The 18,595-nt window shown below is 38.1% G+C and overlaps 2 protein-coding genes across 2 annotated transcripts in view; both read right to left on the bottom strand.

Moving 5' to 3' along the window:
- Window positions 1-18,595, bottom strand: part of tox (thymocyte selection-associated high mobility group box) — an 839,643-nt gene that overhangs the window by 237,945 nt on the left and 583,103 nt on the right. The gene's annotated exons all lie outside the window — the stretch shown is intronic.
- inhbab (inhibin subunit beta Ab) lies at window positions 4,034-14,954 on the bottom strand. Its single transcript, XM_043259604.1, has 2 exons — window positions 13,159-14,954; window positions 4,034-6,136 (listed from the first exon to the last, which is right to left on the bottom strand). Exons 1-2 carry the CDS (start codon window positions 13,550-13,552, stop codon window positions 5,352-5,354), a joined length of 1,179 nt encoding a protein of 392 aa, XP_043115539.1. The 5' UTR covers window positions 13,553-14,954; the 3' UTR covers window positions 4,034-5,351.

Raw genomic sequence — 18,595 nt, forward strand, 5'->3', positions numbered from 1 at the left:
TAGGCTGCCGTTCTAGTTTTTCTCCACAAACAAAGAGATGAGTGTTAGATTTCCCAGTCACTCTCACTCTTATTGTCAAAGTGAGAAAGCTGACCAGACCAGCAGACATGATACGTTGTTCTCAGCCTTGAAAACAACAGACCACCTTGTGTGGACTTCTACTGTAGGCCAAGGCAGCAAGACCTCGTTTTTTTCGAACCCTTTTCTATCTTTCAGACTTTTTTATCGCCCTGAAAAGAGTGTCAAGATTTGCACAACCCCTCGGAAGCCTGGCATGAGATTAAGCTCTTGACAACCTTGAGATAGCTCTCCCTTCACCGGCGTTCCCAGGAGGGAGCCATTGTCAGAGCCATAGTACCATTGTTGCCTTTGAGACTTGAATAGGCAGCCTGGGCCGTCTGAAAAAGACAAGTGCACATCAGGTATTAGATTAACACCCAAACACACAGCATGTGTCTCTAGAAGCTTGTAATTATGTTAAATTCATTTTCCTCATTCAGTACAAGCTAAGCTCTATCACAGCATTTGTTATAATGTTGATGAACACAAACATTTATTTTCACTTGTTTCTCTTTTATACGTAAAATACAAAAATCTGGATTACAATAGGTGTATTACAAATTTTGGGACAATGCGTTAAATGTTGGATGGAAAAAAACAAGATGATCTTATAATCATAATCCACATTAAAAAACACTCTTAACTGAGGCAGATCTTTTTTATTCTGTGTAGCCAATAAATTCCTAAAAATGTGACTTTGCCTCAACTGATCATGTGATGAGACACTGGACTAACTAGCGGACCAATCACGTTGCACATTTTCTAAAATATTGTTTTAGTCTATCTGAAATGCCTGAGCACAAATCTGTCATCAGGATGATTTGGTATAATTACCTCTCAGAAGTGCCTCACACAATTACGCTCTCAAACATGCGCCTTCGAACACAAGTTAAAATGACACCATTTGTTATTTCATTTTATCTGTGCAAGTAACTTTATGATTTTGTTCCTGATATTTTGTGCATGTTCCATGGGTTTTCATAGGTAAAGATTTTGTTCTCTTGAAGAATGCTTATCTGTAAACGTTAAAATAATTTTTCAAAAAGTATAGCTATAGGATGTAAACAGTATGTTTAATAAAATTATTGTAGTGTAAAAATGTAACAGACTTTAAAGGGCTAGTTGACATATCAGGTGTCTTATGGTGTGACACAACAAAAACAAACCCTCTAACACTGAAAATAAACCATTCTCCTGTTATTTGTGTATCTTTTTATACTCATGTTTGTTGTGAGAAACTTGAAGGTCTGATAGTGAGTGATCCTCGGTCTTGTAGAATTTTGTAAATGGAACTAAAAGTATGTAATTCCTAGTGTTTTAAAACATTTTATTTTTTTATTTAATATCTTATTTAATGTCTTCTTATCTTTAATATATTTTCAAAATATCAGATTGAGAAAAATTGTTGTATTTCAACCTTTAATGTAAGTCATTTATGAATTAAATACACAGGAGGTGAATAAAATGATTATAAATTATTTTATAAAATCAAGTAATTAGAGATCCTTTTGATTATTAATATTTAATAAAACCATTAAAATGGAATCCAGAACATGAATGGAAAGCAGAATGTGATTTTTTTTTTTAAAATAATAATTTGAGGAACAAACCTAAATATTTCATAGGCATTTTTTTTAAATAAATTGCTGTTTATTCATTTATGACTTCAATTAATTAGACATACTTTTTGATAGATACAATTTAAATTGAAAGAGAAAAATGAAAATAGAAAATTGAGAATTTCTGAAGCATTCTGAACACTTTAAATGAAAAAAAACTGAATAAAAAAAATACAATGTATTTCATAGGGCCCTAAACATTTAAGGAACCTTGCATTTAAATATATTTGTGCTTAAATCTGTTGTATCAACGTGCTCAAAAAAAACCTATCATACTTCATGTTTCAATCTGTTCATTTTACATATGTGTGCAACAGACTAGCAGTTTTCACAACTCTTGAACGGGGAACTTAGCCAAATATTGAATGTAACGTAAGCCAATCACCATTGAGACTCTCTGTAAATATGAATGGGAGGGCGCTGGCCTAATTCAAGGCCACCATGTCCCATTCAGGGGTTTAAAATGTGTCATACTGTCCAAAAGATGGTATATACAGAGTCCAAGTTTTAGAAGGCATGTAAAACACATCCCCTGTCTTCATTTTGACAGATGAGGTGTTAAATAAACACTTCGGCCCTTATAACATATACAAACACCCTTCCAAACACATTTATTCCTGGAGGATTGACAATGCTTAACACCCACACAGATTCTGTAGATCCAGCCCCCTCCTCTCAGCCTTCTTCTCCTGTTGGGGGTATTTTGAGTTCTTCAAGCTCATGTCCTTGAAGGACAGGAATGCATGTGATGTTTACGCCTCACAATGTCTACTGATGATATTCGTTATCGATCTTAGATGGCAAGCAGTTTGTTTCTAAACAGAAAGTCGGGTATAAATCATAAATGAAAGAGATTCATATATCAATTCTCGTAATTAATTTAAAATCACACTTTGCGCTTGTGGCAGTTGTACCAGCACAGGGAAATGAACTTGAAATCGGCTGCATTTGTTTTGGTTCATCGTCCCTTTTTTATGGTTTTTGATGAATGTTACAAGAGGATGTAGAGTTATCAACACAAGTAGACCCAACAAAGATGTGAATGCCTTTTATGGCACTATAAAGGCACACATGTACTTGTGACGCATTGGATAACAGTCACCAGCAATATTACACATGCACCATTTCAAAGCATGTATTGTTTGTGTATATAGGCGGATAATTAAAGACTCGCATAAACACCCTCAAGCCTCAGACGTCAAGATGTCCAAGCTAAAAGAACGGCTCTGTAAAGTTTGCAAGACTAATTCAAAAGAGAACTGACCTTGACCTATATATCGTACCGGATCCTCAAAGGCAGAAGTCGTATGAAAGTACTTGCAGTGGAAGAGGACACGATTGGTTAACATGTGATCACCGCTCATCTTTTTGTGCGTTTCTATGCTGAGAGATTTATTTCACATGATGATCGGTGATAAATCAGCTGTGTGCTCTGTTGCTGTGCTCTAAATGGCATGAAGGGTTTATGGCGAAAAGATTATGTCCTCCTCTGAGAGAGGCTCTTTTTCACAGGACCTGTGGGGGTTTTATTTGCTGAGTGATGATAGCGGTAATTACCTTTCTACCCCTGGGTCACATCTCTTGTCCTGACACAGCATGCCGGTGTGCTGACAAGGTCCCTCAGTAAGTGCACATATCTCTGATTGAAGGCCTTTTATGCTTTGACTATGTTAAATGGAAAACCACGTACTTGTAATACACATCGGTTTGTGACTTATACACTGTCGTTTAAAAGTATTGTTTGGGGGGGGTGAACTTTTATTCAGCAAGCGAGGAGACATTATATAGACCGAAAGTAAAGACTACTAAAAGGTTGCATAGGATATCAGTTTCAAATGAATGCAGTTATTTTGAGCTTTCTAATTATCAAAAATAATTAAAAGTTTTTTTTACAAAAATATTACACTGCACAGCAGTTTTCATGAATTATAATAATATCAGAAAGTAAATCAACATATAAGAGAAGAGCTTATTTATTTTATTTTTTTCTTATTTTAAGAATATTTAAAAAATCTCTTTAATGGTAATGTGTAACTTCAAATCTGAAGCATGAATATTTATTTATTCATTTATTTTAGAATATCAGTCAGCTTATTATATTATGTCTATGTTATTATGTGTTCTTTTGGACTCTAAACCTCCCATTAACATCGGTGGCTAAAAATGTCAGAAAACGGCCCTTGAGGAGTTCACACTAGTTTGCACAGCATCTGCTTTAGCTGTGCAGTGCTAATATTTGGGGTAAAGTGCCAGATTTGTCAGTTGATCTGCAAAAAAATGTACTTAATTTAGTAAAAGTTGAAATCCAGCTCATCATCTGGCCTGGTAAACACACATTGACTTAAACCAAAAGGTGAAGTTGTACAATTCAGCTTTAATAGTGAAGCAAAGATTATGCTGCAAAATAAATTAGATATAAAACATGACAAGCACATATTTTGATTTGTACAACATGGCAACATACAATCATATGTTGCATAACTCTACATAAAACAACACAGTAAGTTCCTTTAGTGTCTTGTACTTTAAACCTGACCAAGCAGATTGCCGCTGCCAGGACATCGTTTCTATTTCTTTACTGAATATTTCTGTCGAGAAGGCTAGGTTTCAGTTCAGAATCTAAGACCTTTGTTATACATTGGTAAAGACAAAACACTGTCGAAACACAGAGAGCGAAAGGTATCTTAACATTGAGGCTGCTTCAGGAAAATAACAAACAAACAGAAATTAAAGTTATTTTATGTGCTATATTAAGTTAATGGTATATTATGTTGGCCATACACAGTTGTTCCTAATTTGAATAGATTCACAGAGCCGGGCATTTTGGGGATTTGCTCTGAGAATGGGATGTGTATGGTCTTTGGTTTACTATGTGTAAGATCCGAATGCATTTTGTTCTAGACTCTGATATGGCAACTAGAATGCGACCCATAATGCTCTGGGCTTCACATGGTACGAATGTTGGCTTAGTGCAAATTTATATTACTTTTCATCAACATTCAGAATGTTTAGGAGAAAAATAATAATAGGTGATTATAGCAATATAATAATAATAATAATAACAATAATAAAATAATCATAATAACAATAATAATGTAGTTTGGCTCCAGCAGCTGGTCAAACTAATTTTAATCTTCAAGTATTTCTCATAAGAAAAATTAACTAAACACAACTACTTCTTTTAAGATGTACTAAAAAGTACAGTTTTTTTGTCTGTGAAAAGGGATGACAATAAAAACGACATTAAACGTAAAGCTAGAAGACAAATAATAATAATAATAATAATAATAAAAAGAACATCCAGTAATAATACTTGTCTTGCATAGAGTTGCATGTTTTTTTTTTCTTCTTCTTCCTCTCAGAATATATAATTCCACACTTCAAAATAAGTCTCTTTATTGCAGTGCAGAGAATCAGGGCTGACACTTTGACCCATGCACCCGTTCCCTCTCAGTCTCAGTCTCCCTTCATTAAAAAAAATATATTATGCTTTATTCCCCTCCGTCATTTTTATACGAAAGTGCCACAAAGACCGCTCCAATAACCAGTCCTATTGGAATGATCTAGAAACAAATAGGTTTGCCCGAGTTTGCAGTTCGAAAGTCTGTGTGCCAATCCTCTGATATGTGCTTTGTACCAACATTAAAGTGTTTGTTAGGAGTTCACGGCGTCTTATGAGCAGCCACACTCCTCCACTATCATGTTCTGGATGTCTTTCTTAATGATCTTCTGCTCCTCGTTGTAGTAGAGCATGGACATGGCCCGTAGGCGCGTGGGTACGCAGCACGACTTGATGTTGTTAAAGGGGCTGTACCCGCGCATCCGGTAGTGATTGATGACGGTGGAATGGAAGGAGAGGGCCGAGCCCGTGATGCTGGCCACATGGCTGGGGCAGTCGCCCTCGCAGTAGTTAGCGTGATACCCAGACGGAGCGATGATCCAGTCGCTCCACCCGATGTCCTTAAAATTGACGTAGAACTGCCGTTTACAGCAGACGCGAATTTTGCCGTCGCACTCCAGGCCGCGCTTGCTGCGCCGGTGCTGGTGTTCCTCGGCTGGCTTCAGCACCACCATGAGGAAGGGACGGTGAGATTGTTCCCTCTCTTTGCCCTTGATGCCGTCGGAGGGCACCAGGATGGGCACGGCGCCAGCTTCGACACACATGGGACAGGAGACGCGGAGACATAGCAGTCTGTCGTCCCCGTCCAGCAGGGTCTGCACTGTGCGGGACACCGGGAGCGTGTGCCAGCCGCTGCGCCGCGTATCCACCGTCTTCTCGGACACCACCGCTTCTTGGGATCCGTCCGCATTGGGCTGCAGGAGCTGAACAGACACCTTGCCTTTCCCTCGGCTGCCCTTGGCGACTTTTAGGAAAAGCCAGACGTTGGCCTGCTCCACCATGGACAGAGCGCTGCCCTCCTTAGAAATGTCAAATTTCATGATGTCAGGGGCATCTCCTGTGGAGGAAGCACACGAGGCAATTGGTTAGCTTTATGTTTGAGATGCTTTGTTGGGTTTTGAGTGACACAGCACATCTGAACTTTGTTAAAGTTAGAAATCTAACAGGAAAGTGAAATGAGGAAGAAGAGGCGCAAACATTTTCTTTCATTCAAAGTGATGCAGAATGGACTTAAAATGGAATTGAGCGTACTCTACAAATAACTGATGATTAAAAATAAATAAATAAATAACAAGGAAAAATAGAACCCACATACCAACGATTAATGCAGGTGTTCAAGGTATAATATATATATTTTTGGTTTTAAAAAAATAAATAAAAACAAATGACAAAATAATAAAAATAAGAAAATAAATTTTCATAATTATGAACTAAATATTGTTTAGTTGAATTATGTGTGTGTGTGTGTGTGTGTGTGTGTGTGTGTGTGTGTGTTGGTCCATCATATCTTTTTCTTTTTCAGTTTACCTACCTCTGGTTTCACAGACAAGGCTTAAGCCTAGTACTAGACTAAAATGTAAATCTGAACATTATGTTTCTGTCACTGTTTCAAATGAAAGATATTTAAAACGTTTTAAGATGCAGACCAGTAATATTTTTTTTTTCTAAGGCATGTTTATAAAAATTACTTCAATGTCCTAATTGAACCAAGACCTAACCCTTGCCCTGTCTATGAAAACAGGGACATTTAATATTTAAAAAATTTGAAACCTTTGAAGCGCACTTGCAGTAAACATGAAAATGAATAGCAATGTAAAAAATGAGAAATGCATTGTTTAAAGGATAAAAATCACAAAATTAACTCGGCTCCATGAATGAAAAACTAAAATAAAATAACAACTAAAATGGAAATAATAGTAATAAAAATCATAAATTTTTGACTGAAATTAAAACCCTCTTATTTTCAGAATGTATGATCTGTTTAAGCAAAATAACTACTAAACAAAAAGTCAAATGATGGGAATATGTAGACTTTTGTGAATGGTGGCAGTTCCAATTCTCTGGAAATCTGCCGGTTTTTCAGTGGCGATCTTCATGCAGAGATTCTGTGTGGCTCAGTTTATTAATGACAAACTCTCTCTGTAAGAGCCACCAGCTCAACATGATCAGAGCACACATAACGCCTGCTACACTTAACTGTTTCTCTCTTTCTGTAAGAGAGGATATGTTCTTTTTGCGGTCAATCTCCACCATCTGCAGTCCTTCGTCAACACCTAGCCTCAGTCCGTAAAAAACATTTCCTGCTTCTAAAATCCTGGCACTCCATTTGTGTACATAAAGCATGTATGTTATGACAAGGGCCTTCCCTATAACTTGCACATGACTGTCTGCTGTAAGCCAGCTCAGCATCAGTAACCATTGCTGATTTACAGACTCTTAAATGATCTCTGCCAACCCCTCCTCAACAGAACAGCTATTAATTCAACTGTTTAGTCAACATGTCTACATTTAAATAAATCCCGTGTTATCTGATATAAAAGACAGTCCAGCATAGCTGTGAAAAGACCTTCTCTAAAACTAAACCTTTTCTGCTCGTCAATGTGGCACTGAGATATCTATCTAGACAAATACAGTTGCAGGTTTATCTTTACTCAGTCATCTCATATGACACTGTATATAATAGTTATCTATGAAACTAAATAAGGGTCAATACAGTAAGTTCACACCGAACCAGAACATTTTTAATTGTTTGCCAATGTAAACATGCACCAGACTGAAATCTTTAACCATTGTGATGAGCCTTGCTTTTTTTCTTTTTTTTTTAGCGTCTCGCGCCATAAGCGCTGTGCTTTTAGACGTCACTGCATTCTGTTGCGTCTAGCCGCTTTTGAACACAAGAGCAACCGTTTATTCATTTGGCCCTCGATTGTCAGGCTATTATGAAAATCTGCCTGGATGAATTACTATTTAAAGCTCACGAAAGCCTTTGAGATCTCTGAGTAACTTTACTGGACGGTCTGTTCGCTTCATTGAATCTCACATTGTCAGAAAACTCCCACGAAACACTGAATGGACTTAACACATAACAGGAAGAACTATTTTTAAAGCTTAAGTGTGTAGTTTGGATGCTAAAATACTTAGTCCTGTTCCAACTTAATATGCAGATACAAACATAGCAGCTGATTCACCTCCAAAACTATAAACACTGAGAATCTGTGGTGCTTTGGAAAGCTTTTTGTCGACTCAAACTATGGTAAACATTCATTATTTTTGAAATTCTGAATTACACACCACTTATATACCCTTACTTTGCGGATTAAGTTGTCAAACAGATCAGTGAACAATGCGGTGCCACCTCACTGACGTCAATATGTTTGAAGTTTCTGCTGTGCTTTCATATAATTAGTAAATTTATCATTTGAAACATCTTTTTAATTCTACTTTAAGAGTGTTGATAGTAGAGGATGAAAATTCCAAGAAATTAAAAATCAAGAATACAACAGGTTTATAGGTATGAACAATGCCGCAGATATTTTCAGAGAAAGAAACAGCACAGCACAGGTTTCCATTTGCAGATGAATGTGTCTCTATCGAGCCTGATCTCTTATCAGAACACCTCTTAACTCGAACAAGAGCTGCAGTGTGTGACCGAGTAAAAAGACTTGGCCTTTCTTTCCATATTCAAAGGCAGCTGCTCTTTTGCCATTGTCATTTGGATCCTGAGCAAGTCTTAAAGTTCACTGTAGTTGTTTTGTCTTTCTTGTAGGTTTAAACACACGCCACGTGTCTCTGAGGTCTGGGTGAGGTGGACACTTCAGAAGCTTGTAGTACTGCAGTTTCGGGTCAAAGTCAACTGTGCCCACTGTCACGTAACACACTGAATTATTCTGCTTATTTGAAAGCTCTTATCATACTGTCACTACTCTTTATCTGTTTTATATGTTGAAATGGTGCAACAGTTGTGTCTGCGACTGTGCACACTCTCAATATCAAGGACAAGACTGTTTTGAAAATAGCAAAGTTACATTAAAATAATCTGCTTTATGTACAGTGAGAATGACTAGTCGAGCATGGCAAATATCAGAGAAGATCAAAGGATTGTTTACTTGGTGTTGCATTCATCCAGTGGGTCTTAAAAAAAAATTAAATGCTGCCAAGAGACGTGAGATAACTGATGACATCAGGACTGAAAAAGGTATTTCTCAACCTTTTTTGGCTTCGCTATAAACTAAATTTTTGAACTTTATTAAAAGAAATTCACCAAGACCCAAACCGTTAGCATCCTTCAAACCATAGCACTTTAAAAATATAGAAACAGATTTTGTTTAATATTGATGTGAAGACATTTGATAGGATGAAAAGAGAAAGGCTAATATAGGAAAAACGTATGAATGTTCACATTATCTCATAAATAATGTAATTTATAGCAGCCCCTATTTGACCCTTAGAACCAACTTATTTAAAATAATTATTAAATAATTAATTTCAAAGTTTGGAATCAGTTTTAATGTTTATGAAAGTAGTGTCATATGCCTCACTGCAATTATTTGACAAAAAAATACAGTAAAAACTTTTTTTTGGAAAATCATCCTGTGATGACAAATTTTACTCCAGTCTTATGCCACATGATCGATCAGAAATCATTTTATTATTCTGATTGCATTCTCAAGTAACATTTATTTTTAAAACTTTAATTAAAATAATTTTTTACCATTATAAATGCATTTACTGATTAATTATAGGCATCCTAACGGAATAAAATTATGGAATTAACTATGGAAAAACGATCTTACTGACCTAAAACCTTTGAATGATAGAGTACCACTGGTTGAGAATTGTCAAACTAAAGGTATTCACAAATGATGTCAGTTTATTGAATTACTTTATAAATAGACCAAAAGTCAATTGCTTTTGTGTTATATAAAAAAAAAACCCAGCATCCACCCAAAACTGGTGTTGACAAGAAGACTCACTGTAGTCAGATGTATTGTTGTACCAGGATGTAAAAGTGATATCACAGTCCCCAATCACTTGATGACCACAACACAAAACATATTCATTGCATAATCAAGTGCTATCTTGCATTTACCTATAATACCGTCTTGCACTGCTTTGTCTCGTACAATACACAAAGCTATCACCTGTCTGTCCCCTAATAATGAAGCCTCGGGTATGAATCATCAGGAGACAGGGTTGACACAAGGGTCAGAGCATGAAATAAATAGTTATTAACATCCTCAGAGTAAGCCTCAAAGAACTTTAAGACCTACTGTAATGCATCATTCAACTTCTAAGCAGTTTTAGGAAGCGGCTCAGAGAGGCAACAAGCCAAGCTATCCACACCAGATCAGCAAAACTGCCTGCGATTCAGATACAGTTCCTTCAGTGTGTCAATCCCACTCTTATCCCATGTATTCAGACAGTTTAGAGACCTTTGTAAGTGCATCACAACAGATCCTTCCCAGTAGACCAGAACTGGCTCTGGAATGTCAGTAAATAGTTAGTTGAACAAAATGAAATGATCTTTCTTCTGAAAACCCCAAATGAATATATTTTTTTAATGTTTTGCCAATACAGTGAAAGTCAATGGGGTCCAATGTTGTTAGAACACCATCTGTTTTTCAAAATAGCTAATTTCGTTCTGAAATGACTTGAGGCTAAATGATTTTTTTGGGTGAGTTTTTGGGTGTACTTTCCCTTTCATGAGCTATCCCTTAGATGAATGATTTTGTCCATTTCAAACTAACTTGTGATATCTTTCTATATCACTAAGATACTTTCAATGAAACCCCGACCATTCCACACACCAACAGAGCAGCCTAGAGTAATTACTGGGCCCCATATTTTGATGAATGGAGCAATTATGGCCAGCTAACAGCCCTGTGGGTTTTGAATGGGATCGAACCACCCCATCCCTCTCCCTTCCATTCCCTGGAGCATCATTAACACCCCTGCAATCTCATAAAGGCTCTGAGGGGCCTTTTTTAATCTTAGGTTCATTCAAAAGGTCTATTTATAGCATCAAGGCATAATGCTCATTTATGTAAGCAAACGGGGCACAATAGACAGCACCGTCAAATGTTTGCTGGCTCCTTCTTGCACTCATTGATGATAGCTGCAATTAATGAGCCGCGGAGATCGCCCCATTAAGCCTGTGCAGGACTGTTGGTGGTCAATCTGTGTATAAGAATCAGATGCGACTGTCAGTCCACATCATGGCCGGGGCTGGTCTAAAGATAGGTCAGCATTGATATCTTTAGAAACACTGCTATATTGTTTTTGCAGAAATCCCCTCCACCCCTCACCCCAAAATGCCATGAGATTGGACCGCTTCAACCATCCGCTTCCGCACCCCATTCAGGCAAATGTTGTTAGCTTTTTTTCTTTTTACAGCAGTGTCATGCTGATTTGTGGATCAGTGACATTGTTATAAATAAGTCATGAGGAACCAATTAAAAATGGAATGTACTTGTGGATCTTCCCATCCCAGACTCAGTTTATTGAACCGACTGGGAAGTGGTGTTTATTATGGGCGGCACCAAAAGCATTTTCAAATTTTCAAAAGAGCATTGTTCGTTATCAGTTTTTTTTTCCTGTATCATCGTAAAAAAAAATTAGATGGCTGTCTATTGGCTACTCTATCATTAGCAACACTGCATGAAATGCATATCATCAGGTCAGCAGATACACATTTTCAGAGTCTAAAGCTCAACATTAGAGTTAATATGAACTGTATGACAGTACTTTGTGAAAACAAGAATGTACAGTTCACCCAGAATAAAAATTACGGCCTCAAATCTGCATGGCTTTCATTCTCTTAGGAAGAACATTTTGGGTCCAAAAATATCGGACCCTATTGACATTCTTCACAGTATCTTCTTTTGACCGAAAAGTCATGCAGGTTTGGAGCAACGTGAGGGTGAGCGAATGATGACGGAATTCACATTTTTAGGAAAACTATACTTTCAAGTAGATTTCAAGTGAACACTCAACATAGTTTGGATGCATACCATGATAAAGTGTTCATTTCATATTAAATCACTGTCTCTACAGTTTCCCGTTGCTTGGCAGGACTGAAGATGTTTAAGTGGCTCCATTCAATAGCTGTTAATAGGGGCATCATTTCCTCATTTCATATCAGTAGCACGGCGCCGAGAGCCTCCCGCAGCAGTGCACAGTCAGAGTGTTAATACTCCACAGCTGCAGCGCATGTGTTCCCCTTAAGATGACTCCTTCCCTCCCTCAGACCTCCGCTAACACCTACCTGAGTGCTTTTTAAAAGCACTCCTTCGAAACAGTAGTCTGAGTGGAGCCATTTGAGGTGACATCCACTGTACATCATATATACTGCAAGCGTTTGCGGTGTACATATTAAGAAGGAACAACGAACAGACAGTCTTGCGCATAACGGGATAAATTATGCGACAACTCAAACAACTCAAAACCGAAAAAGTGCCTTTTATCCATTTGAACCCATACTGAAGGCGTGGATTTAGGCAAAAAAAAAAGTCACACTTTACAGTATCATTCATTTAAAGCATTATTAAACATGCTTCAGATATATTACATTCAGTTATACTGAATATTTGGGTAATATTATACAATAAGGTTCAGTTAATAAATTAGATATTAGGCATTATAATGAAGCATTTTACAGCTTTTATAATCAAGGTCATTTAGAAATCATTGTTAATTCATGTTTGTAATACATGAACAATTCATAATGTATTAGACGTCAAAAGGTAAACATATATTAGTATCTTTAAAATGACTATTAACTAAGATAAATAAATGCTATAAAACAGTGTTCAATAATTAACACTTCCTGATGTTAATGAATTGAAACTTACTATAAAATGTTACTAGTATACATTACATTTTAGAACTACAACCATGTATGTATATGTACATACACTTGTGAATGTAATACTGAAGTTCACAGCAAGGTTTTAAAAGATTCATTGCACTTAAAGCGTTTCTCCACTGTCTCACTCAACAGGTAAGAGTCGATCACTTAGCAGCCCTAACAACCCATTAATGTCATCACATTTCCTCATGAGGCACTAAAACATCCCTCACCTGGCTCAGCGAAGGTGATGATCTCGAAGGGCTGCTCCTCAGGTTGCTCTCGGTGTTCCCCCAGCCCCCCTCCATCTTCCTCCATCTCCACCGTGCCGTCCTCACCCACCCGTCCCACGTGCAGCTTGCGGATGGCGTTGAGCAGGGCGGCGCGGGGCACGGGGTGAGTGACGTTGGGCCGGGCGTTCAGATGCAGCATGTTGAGGATGTGCCTCTTGACCGCCTCCACCATGTCGGTCTGCTCTTCCGAGTCCTTCTGCCTCTGGGCTAGAGCGCAGGACGGGCAGGGGGTCACGGGATCTTGAGAGCCGCTCTCGGCCGGCGTGGGCGAGCAGCCCCCTGACAAACAGCCGGAGAGCAGCAGCACCCCAGTCACGAGAGTGAGCGAGGACATCCTGAGTGACGGCAGACTCACACCTCGGTCCTGTTCTGCTCCGCTGCCAAGATCACAGTCGCCGCGCTGGCTTGCTTGTCAGATCGATGCGGAAAGCGGGAGCCGGTCCAAAATAATCCTTATCTGAGCGGAGCGGTCATGGTGATAAAAGTTGAAGAGGGCTGAACGAAGCGCCGCCGGTGAGCTCCTCCTCCGGGTCGCTCTGTAGAAACCTGACGGTGCACGGCTGCCCGTGCCGGAGTTGAATGGTTGAGTGGAAAGTGGGCAGGGTTAGACAGTTCTCTGACTCTTTCTTTAGCACTCTCTCCCTCTCTGGCTTCTCACTGTTTGTCCCCTCTCTCTTTCTCTCTCTGTAATTATACCTTCCTCCTCTTCATCCCTCCCTCTCACTTTATTACAATCTTTCTCACTACTGACTCACTGACTTTTTCATCTCCCTCCCTCCCTCTCTCTCTCTCTCTCTCTCTCTCTCTCTCGCTCTCTTCAGTGACTCCTCCAGTAACGTGTACCATTTTTTTCCTCGTGAGAATCTAAGTTGCTCTTACGCACACACTCTCTCTCTCTCTCTCTCTCTCACTCTCATTTTTTTTTCCAGCGATCATTCATCTCTCCAGCCATCAATCCGTCGGCACCTGTTGTGCAGGCTGGCTAACTGTGTGGTGGAATAATCTCCTGGGGAGGGAAAAGTCGAGGGGTCAACATGATTATCATGGCTATCTGTGTGCGTAACACACGTGTAAACACAACCAGTCACTCATTCATGCTCGGTTAGGTGCACATGCAGCGTACAGACACGATTTTTGTAGAAAAGGCATGGGTGGGAAGTGAGGCGCTTCCTTTGGATCAAATGAGTGTTAAAAAAAAAAGAGGCAAAACTGTTATATTCAAATATCACTCATTTATAAGAGGGATGCATCTGCTTAAATGTACATATCTGGACAATTCTGGCAATTTAAATAAACCTATTCACCTTTTCATTAAATATCATTTTTTTGTATTTCATGTCTGTGACATTCGCATCATAGTGATGCATGGCAGTGACATCACTCGACTCCCTCTTGTGGTTATAATACGTACATTCTCGCTTTTGAAAATGATTTCAGGCAATTATCCCACGGACAGCAAATTAGGCGGATTTACAAAATAGAACCATTAAGAGAAATAAAAGCCCTGAAGGTGATTCAGCCGAAAGCAGGAATGTTCATGACTGCAGAACAGACACACTGCAGCGTTTCTCCAGATGTTTTGTGGAGTTTAGACCTTGCACCCCCAGAGACCAATGAGGGCTGCTAGTCGGCCACGAGACGCGTGTGTCAGACAGATGCATGCTGGTCCATACATGTGTCTGTGTGAGCTGGAGCACATCTTACCTTTCATTCCTTGGCACCTATGAACAGGAATTACTCACAGGCTGACTCTTTGCCTCTTGAACTTTACTTATAAAAACACTCAATCACGATGGTCTGTAGGTAAAAGTCAAGACTGATCAATTTTACTTTTTGACCACCAAGATACTGAAAAACAGGGTTACACTTTATGTTAGGTGGCATTTGTACTTACATTAAAATGAATCATCCAATACAATTTGGTAAATACTTGTTTTTCCGTCTTATTTGTATTTTTAAAAATACCTGCATGCAATCACATCTGTAATTAACTTCTGTAATAACATTTAATTACACTGTTGATCAATCCCTTACACTGTAACCCACCCTTAAACCTACCCACATTACCTAACCTGAGCAGTATCCCACCTCAATAGCAGCAACATTTTTGCAATACAATATAAACACAATAAGTATTTTTTTTATGTAAATACATAGTAGTTAAGGCCACATAATATGAAGACCAAAACAGTAACATTGTAAAATATTTTTAAAAAATTTGAATGTTTTCTTTTTTAATATTTTACTTGTCTTTTTTTGGATGGCAAAGCTGAATTTACCGCAGCAATAACTCAATATAATTTTATAAGTAATTCTGTCTTTGTCTCATAAACCTGGTATTGTGTACTACAGATACTATTAGCCTTACCTCATTTTATTTTTAAAATCTGCATGTTGTGGCTCATTAACCAGTATGCCTTTTTTATTTAACTGGTATATTTTTAAATGTTTATTAAAAAAAAAAAATCATAAAATGAATCATTTAACAGCTTAAAGGCATAAAAAAAAGTCATCATTTACTCACCCTTGTGTTGTTCAAAATCCTTTCTTTCTTTCTTCTGTGGAACATATTTGGAAAATATTGCTTCCGTACAGTGAAAGTCAGTGGTGTCCAGATTGTCATTTTTTGATCGCACGTTCTTGCTTATTGACGCTAACGAATACAAAAAAGTAATAAAAATGATACAAACAAATGCAAAAGCATAAAAACTCTGAAAGTTTCTTGCTGATGTGCTGGTGGGCTCATCATACGGGCAACCCTTCATCCACCCACTGGCATCATTGCATCTATTCCTGGACTTGTTAACACTTATAAAAGAACACAACACTCCAGTGGATCATTCTCAACTCTTAAACACTTATTCTTAGCATTGCCACATGTTCGCCTGGGCAGCGTGTGTAAGCGTGTGTGTGGTGAGTTTGCTATTTCTGAAAGGTGCCCATAAGGTGGTGTCATCACACATCCTACTGCCTGCCACGCCTCCTCTCTCTATAGATGACACACAGAGGGACTCTGGGAATGAGTAAGGCCTCATCATCTGTGCATTCTCACGTGTTTTTAATTGACTTCTTGTTCTTAAGAAAACTTCGACTCTCTTCAGACATCATTTTCAAAATCTCATTCGCTCAATCATAGCCACAAGTCTATTTAGTTTCTCAAATTCCACACATCGAAGAACACAAATATGAGAACTATTCTTTGGAAGTTGTTAAAAACGGCTCATTCCTGTAGTATTTTGTGCCTGTGTTATGTTATGGTGTCATAACTGTGAGTCTGATGATGTAAGAGGCTGTAGGGAGTTGGTGTGCGAGTGAGTTTTGGCAGGATAGTCCTCACCCACTACTACACTTCTGTGTGAGTCAGGAGTGACGCTGTGGTACTGATGGTAGGCGGGATCCCTCGCTCTTTCTTTTCATCACTCTACCTGCTCCACCAGACGCTGATCATCTCCAATGAATCACCTGAAGTCATGTTTGCAACTTTTACAGCCAACTGCCTCTGCATCTCCTGAAGCAATCACGTTTTTACATGTGTCCGTGAGTTGTTCTCTGTCAAAATGAGTAACAGTTAGTTTTCCTCAAACTTCCCGAAGTGCCTGTGAACCTGCCATGTAAAGTGATTGATTGTATAAATTGTACTGGATGGTTAAAGCACACGTACACTAGCGTTAAAACGTTTGGGATCAGTAAGATGATAAGTTTTAAAAAAAATGCTGTTCATTTGAACCTAAAGTATTACATTTCCACAAAAATATCAATGTTTTCAACATTGATAGTAATCGACCTTTCACAAGGAGTTTGATTGACAGGCGATCTGCCCAATCAAAATACAAACAATCCCTCACACAGCTGTCAAGGCATCCTGTAGCAAATTGATGCAGTTTTGAAAGAAAATAGCCATATTTTTAAAACACGCACAAGAATTTCACAAGTACAAATGTGCGAGTCTTATAAGAACCAACGAAGCAAAGTTTCAAACTATTGTCTCCTCTGAGCTTGTATCGAAATTCACCAACATTTTTCTTTACACGTTCTCATTTTGTACACCTAATTTGTGACCGCTATTTTGTTTTATTCTCTCCTCTACGCTTCCTTCATCGTGCATCGTGCTATGCGTCCACAGGAAAGGCACTTTCTAGTAGTGTTTGACGGTGCCAAAATTTCTGTATTCGATACCGATACCAGTAAACATCCACAGTCCTCTGTACCAATTTTGGCATCAAAGGAAAAATATGCCAATGTTTGTCATGTTTCATGTCAAACAAAAATGAAATGTACAAAAATCTGTCATTATTTATGTAAAGGATAACGTACACACCTTGCATTAAACCCAGTCTTATACAACAGTCTTATACTGCCGATAAGCCACAGAAATAAAACTAAATGTGTATTTAAAACAAAAAAGGTTTAAAAATCATACCAGTTTGTTAGTTATAATCCATTAGAGTCTACTAAACAATCGTTGCAGCAGCTGTGTTTGTGTGAAACGAGAGAGGGAGTCCGCGATACCAAGATGACATAACTAATTAAATAATTGTACTCATAATACTGAATTGAGTTTTGTTAATAAAATATTAAACGCAGTTTCCACAAAGAAAAAATGCTCCCAGCAGGCAGGCAGTCACCCGGAGGAGCCTGTGTTATTAGTTTTACCTTTTGTTGTCTGGGAATAACAAACCTTGGAATGTGGCAACTAACCAATCACAATCGAGCATTCCACAAAGTGTAAAACTTGTGTTTCAAGTAATAGGAGTAAGAAAAACTAATTTAATGTGCCTTTTAATTCATGAAATTTTAAACATTGTATTTTGGTAAATAAAGGGGATTTACTATTAAAATTAAAACAGGAAAGAAATATTGTGATTAATTCTTTTTAAACAGGTTGCTGTGAATATGATGCTTTTTTTTATTCAAATGAAACCATAAAATTCTTTTGAACTCCAGCTCTGGAGATGTTGTTTATGTATTTACGTGCAGAAATCACCCGTGAGCCTCAAGTTTGTGTAGTAAACAAAACCACAGAGAAACACAGAACGTAGGTCTACAGGATTCAAATCTGAGTCGATTCTTGAGGCCTTAATATTTACAGATACTGGGCCATATTATGATTTGATTTGTATAATGATACTTTTGATCAATTCACCCAAACTTTGATCAATTCTATTCCGTGTTGAACTGTAAAGCTGCAGTGGAAAAGTGGACAAGAAGTAGCGGCGCATTCGCATTTAAAAAGACAGGCACGAAAATCAGCCTTTTCCTGTGCACTCAAAATAGGCATTTTCAAAATGATGTAATAAATGATCTGTGGTGCATTTTGAGCTGAAACTTCACACCAGCGACTTATATTACATTTTGTAAAAAATAGGCATAATGCGTC

The sequence above is a fragment of the Puntigrus tetrazona genome, chromosome 2 (assembly GCF_018831695.1).
Source record: "Puntigrus tetrazona isolate hp1 chromosome 2, ASM1883169v1, whole genome shotgun sequence".
NCBI classification, from domain to species: Eukaryota; Metazoa; Chordata; class Actinopteri; order Cypriniformes; family Cyprinidae; genus Puntigrus; species Puntigrus tetrazona.